This window comes from Myotis davidii, unplaced genomic scaffold (genome assembly GCF_000327345.1).
Source record: "Myotis davidii unplaced genomic scaffold, ASM32734v1 scaffold1364, whole genome shotgun sequence".
NCBI lineage: Eukaryota > Metazoa > Chordata > Mammalia > Chiroptera > Vespertilionidae > Myotis > Myotis davidii.
The window spans coordinates 558,358-563,668 of NW_006295736.1; the positions used below are offsets into that span (position 1 = coordinate 558,358).

At 63.0% G+C, this 5,311-nt stretch overlaps 1 protein-coding gene across 1 annotated transcript in view; it reads right to left on the reverse strand.

The window, feature by feature from the left end:
* Window positions 1-49: 49 nt before the first annotated feature.
* The window catches only part of TBRG4 (transforming growth factor beta regulator 4), a 6,188-nt gene continuing 926 nt past the window's right edge, over window positions 50-5,311 (reverse strand). The window contains exons 2-10 of the mRNA XM_015568210.1: window positions 3,861-4,031; window positions 3,077-3,248; window positions 2,675-2,832; window positions 2,181-2,291; window positions 1,520-1,664; window positions 1,066-1,311; window positions 859-970; window positions 622-736; window positions 50-260 (exon numbers count right to left, since the gene is read on the reverse strand). Coding sequence (XP_015423696.1) covers window positions 159-260; window positions 622-736; window positions 859-970; window positions 1,066-1,311; window positions 1,520-1,664; window positions 2,181-2,291; window positions 2,675-2,832; window positions 3,077-3,248; window positions 3,861-4,031 — 1,332 coding nt within the window. The 3' untranslated portion in view covers window positions 50-158. The remainder of the gene's footprint in view (window positions 261-621; window positions 737-858; window positions 971-1,065; window positions 1,312-1,519; window positions 1,665-2,180; window positions 2,292-2,674; window positions 2,833-3,076; window positions 3,249-3,860; window positions 4,032-5,311) is intronic.

Genomic DNA, 5,311 nt, shown 5'->3' on the forward strand with positions numbered 1-5,311 from the left:
TGGTTGAAAAAAAAAGAAAAATTTAGTTCCCGCAAAAGGGCAGGGGCAGGCAGCGCTGCTGGGCCAGGCCCTGCACGTCTGTCCTCATTGCCACCTGCAGCCCAGGGCCCACGGCTGGGCCCCCGGGAACCCGGCCCCGGGAAGTCCGTGCGGGCAGGTCACTTGGCCAACTCCTCTGCCACCGACTTGCGCATCTTGTCCTTGAGGTAGGCGGCCTTCTGCCACTCGGACCGGAGCTCCAGCCACTCATAGTAGGGGACCTGGGGGCGGCACCCAGTGAGCAGCACAGCTCCAGCCTCCACCCTGCAGGGGCCGGGGCCGTGGGACCAGTGCCGGGCTCAACCACTCGGGCTAAAGGCGGCTCCCAAATGTTTCAGTTGTTTTAACCAAGAAACTGACAGTATCTCCTGTGGCCGCTCACAGGCTACCTCCTGGAAGGAGCAGGAGGGACGGAAGTCTCCCAGGCGAGAGCGGGCTCGGTGCTGCTCACCTGGTTTGAACCTGGGCATCCTGCCCCCCCCCTCGACCCCCCCAAGAGGCCCTGGCTGTGCAGGTGGGAGCAGGACCTGAAGCCCCGCTGACATGCCCCCTTCGGTCACCACCTGCCCGACAGGTACTCACGTCCACCACCAGGAAGCCAGCAGCCAACACGTGGCGTCGGGCGAGCACAAAGCGGCCCAGCAGGTCTTTGCTGCGGCTGGCGAAGCTGGAGAACTCCCAGCGCAGGAAGGCCAGCCTGGGGAAGGGAGAGGAGCCACTGGGCCGACCGTGTCTGTCCGCCGAGGCTGGGCAGCGCCACGCAGAGCAGGCCAGGGCAACACCAAGGAGAACCGGGGAGGACCTAGGCGCATGGCCTACCTCTTGGCCGTAGGCGGGGGCAGCTGGCCATCCGAGGGCGGGGACAGATGAGGGGCCACGAAGTCCCTCAGGGGCAAGAACTGGCCTTCGGCATCCAGCAGCACCTCTGCGTCTGGGGAGGGCGGCAGGCGGAATGGTCGGCTGTCCCCACGTGGAGGGCGGGGCGGGGCGGGCAGGCCCTAGCTGGGGGACGGGCGGGAGGCTCACCAAGAACCCAGCCGTACTGCGTGGCCACGGAGAAGCGGCCCCGGTCAGCTCCCCCCAGCAGCCCCTTCAGGGTCTCCTGCAGCTCCTTCTGCAGGGGCGTCACCTTCCTTTCAGGGCCCGGGGGCCCGGGGTCCAAGGCCGAGGCTGGCAGCAGGGGGCCTGCGTACTCGGGGTGCTCCAGCCGGGCTGTGGCGTTGATGTGCAGCAGCTTCTGAAAGGTGCTCTGACCCCTGGGGGACCGGTCACCTACGGGAAGAGGTGCAGTGAGTGGGGAAGGAGGACCTGATGGGTCACCTGCAGGCAGACGGCAAAGCAGCGAATGCTGGGGAGCCTGGCCCAGCGTCTCCCCTGCTCCTTCCTGGCACTGGGCCTAGAGGCTCCCACCCGCACCTGGCCGAGGGCACACAGGCTGGGCAGCGCAGGCCCAGAGCAGCGCACAGACCCCCGCCCTCACCTAGGAACTGGGTGTGCAGCTCAGGGCGCAGCACGGCCTGCAGCTCCGATGCCCGGGCCTGCTGCAGCACGCACAGGGCCCACAGCACGTCCACCTGCAGGGCTGGGTCCAGGTCGGCCAGCTGACTCCCCAGCTTCTCATGTACCTGGGGGACAGGGAGGGGTGCAGGGGAGGCTCTGCTCAGTGTGCGCAGATGTTCTGGGTGCGAGGCCGCCACTGGGGAAGGTACCAGGAACCATCCAAACCCCCTGGGCCCATCGGGACAGAAGGACATTCAACTGGGCGTTCCCACTGGCCCCTCCAGGTGAGGGACTAACCACCTCTCCAGGAACATCCGAGGGGCCCCAGAATGGGAGGCATTTCCGGCCCTGAGAGGGACTGAGGGCACGAGTGGACGCAGCTGGGGTGGTGCCCCTACAGGCACCCTGCCAGGGGGTCGGAGTCTCGGGGGCGTTAAGGCGGAGACAGGAAGTGAGCCCGCCCAAGAATGCCTCCTGGGCCTGCAGCCGCTCTGGCCCACGGTCTAGTGCTGGGGTTTCGAGTGTTGCCCCCAGACAACTGGGAGGTCTGGCTCCACTGGCTCGCTCTGCCCCCTGCCCCTGCAAGGCCTCCCTCCTTCCCTCCTACAGGGAGGGGGCCGGGAGAGGCCGGGAGACCGTACCAGGCTGAAGAACGCTTCCTCTTGCTCCGGACGGAAGTTCAGGCGGGCGAAGGCCAGCAGCACGTTGCAGAGGTCGGACACGGCGACGCTCTGGGCCCGGCTGAGGACGTGCTGGGCACAGGGAGGCAGGGGCAGGATGAAGTGCCCACGCCCTCTCCGCCCGGCAGCAGCCCCGGAACCCGCCCAGCGCGGCTGTGGAAATGCTCCGAAGCAGTGGGTGCTGTGCGACCAGGTGCCCATGCACCTCAGCACAGGCACTGCCTTCCTCACACAAGCTCCCTCGTGGCAGCTGAGGGCGTCTCAGCTTCGCCACCTGCACAGATTGCCAGTTCGGTGCCCACTGCAGCCGCCATGACTGCAGCACGGGGAGAAATCGTTCTCTCCCGGCTACGGCGTCCCCCCAATGCAGAGCAGGAACCCCAGGTCTGCACTGGGGGTTTCTAGCCCCCGGACCTCCTGACTAACCCCAGGACTCGGGTGTGCACCCTGCTCACCTGGGCAAAGGCCTCGAACAGGGGCAGGCTGAGCCACTTGAGGAAGGCGAAGGACTTGGCGCAGCGGGCCACCTCGCCAGGCGTGAGGCTGGGCACGTGGGGCAGCAGGTCGGCGGCCAGGCGCTGGAACACCTGGGTCTGGTGGAAGCCGAGTTTGCCTACGGGACAGAGAAGACCCTGGGGTTCACCTGGAGGCCCGCCCAGCACCCCAGCCGGTCCTCAGGTCTTGGAGCTTGGTGTCTGTAGCCAAATGTATCCCTGAGGCCCAGCAGAGGGGACCAGGGCCCATGGACCACATTGTTTCTGTGGCAGCCTTCCGGGCCGGTGCCGGCCACGGGGGCACAGGCACCGAATTTGACACGGCTGCAGCCAGGGCGCCCCCAGCTCTGCGCGCGGGCTCACCGTAGGCATAGGCCAGGTCCAGGAGGACGCCTTTGTTCAGGGGGAAGGGCTTCTGGACCAGGTGGTAGGAGATGGCCCGCAGCAAGGGCAGAGACCGCCGGTTCTGAGCCGCCAGCGCCACCAGCACCCTCTGCAGCTCTTCCGGGCCGAACTGCTCCACCAGGTCCAGGCACTGTCAACCACAGCCCAGGGTCAGCTCAGCGCCCACGGCCGGGGTCCCATGCAGCGCAGCCCCTGCGAGACAGCAACTGGGCCTGAGCTTACTACCCACAGCCCCTGCGGGGCCCAGGGCAGGGACCCAGGGCCACTGAATGGTGGCCCTTGTGTGGCAGCCATGCGGCCAGCCCAGCTCTGGGGGACTGGCCGAGCTGACTTGGCTGTGGGCTGCAGCACCACCGCTCTAAGTGCCGGCTGGGAGCTGAGCCTTGGGGCTGGCCTGGGCCCCTTGCTCTTTCTGCAATGTGTGACCAAACTTTTGTCAACAAATTGCTTTAGTATTTACTTTATTTGTATAGAGGAGTATTTATCAAAGATTACAGATGCCTGACACAACTTTTATATAGGCCACAGTAGATTACCAAGAAATGACCCCTACAAAAACACATACACACACTTCAATTTAATTCATGTCAATCAAATATCTGTTGCGTTTCCTTTGGTTAAATTGTATTTAGTAGGAACCTAAGTATTTGTCTGTGAACTCTGTTTTTTCTCTCTTTTCCTATTTATTTTTTTGTATTTCTTTCTCCATTTCTCTTTCTTCTCATCCCTTTCTCTCACACACATACATCCTGCTGGACTCGGCCAGGAAGGCCAGGTGCTTGAACTTGAGCCTGCGCATGCGCCAGCGCACCTCCTGCTCCACCGACAGCAGCTCCTTGGAGGTGGCGGGGAGCGCCAGCGTGTAGAGGCTCCGGAGCAGCTTCACGAGGGTCCCGTGCCAGACGGTGGTGATCTGGGGGGACACAGGCAGGGTCACACTGGGACCCAGGCGGGCACCGGTGCTCTGCCCTGGCCGGGCCGGCTGTCCAGCCCCATCACCTGCAAGAACTCTGAGAGGTAAGACCCTGGAGTCTCCTCACACCTGACCTGTGCTCAGCCCTGCCCGCCAGGCCGCCCGCTTCTACTGCCCACCTGCAGGCCCGTCCAGGCCGAGGCCAGAGGGAGGCCTGTGGGGCGCAACTAGGGCCCAGACGGGCCAGTTTTGTCAGCAAACTCGTGCCTTGCTGACGACAATGACGACCTTTAGCTGTTAGTTTTCTTCGAAGCAGCCGGCCCTTGTTCGGAGCAGCACAGGGAGGCCCTTTGCCCTTGGACACGTCGGCACCAGAGCCCGGCCACCCCCACTCCCAGGCCTTAGGAGACGGCAGCTGCTGCCCCACCAGCTCTTACAAAACCCGGCAGGGACCAGCACCTGCAGGCCTCACCCCCCGTGTCACACGCCTCCCCTGTCTCTGAGGGAACCAGTGGTCTGACATCAGCCCCCTGCACCCCACACCCCTCCTCCCAGGTCTCCGTGCGGGCCCTGAAGTAGTGATCCCGCTGGGCCCAGAGAAACATGAAGCCGCCTGAGGGGCCGTGGCCCAGACCTGCCCTCGTGGGGGGTGGCGTGGCTGTGCTCTGACTCCGGGTGGCACAAGACTCCGGTCCCAGCCTCTGTCTTCGGATGGGGACCGTGCGGCCGAGACGGACCAAAGCCACTCACAGGAAGTGAGAAGCAAACACTGCTGTGCGAGGTGGGGAGGGAACAGCGTTTAACCTCAGTGTCACGAGGCTCAGCGCCTGCATCTTTCTTACGGTTCCTGGACGGCAAGAAGGATTTTAAAACAGCCTGGTCACCCTTCGCATGGTCAGTACTTGCCTCCCAGTTTGTTACAGTTAAACTTCATCACCTTTACTTTCCTCGAATCTGCTTCAATCGTGTCTCTATTCAGTAATAACTAGAACTACAGCCTTAAGACAGGAGGGCCCCTAGTTAGCCATTTGTACGCCGTAAGTGTCTATAGATGCAAGTGGGGGAACTTTTTAAGTTAAATTCAAAATATCGTGGCAGTTAACTGGTTAAGGTCACTTTACTTTTTTTTTAAACCCTCACCTGAGAATATTTTCTCCATTGATTTTCAGAGAGAGTGGAAAGGAGAGAAGAGGAGGAGGAGGAGAGGGAGGGATAAAGAGAGACAGAGAGAAACATTGATGTGAGATCCCTCGTGGGGGGTGGCGTGGCCCAGACCCGCC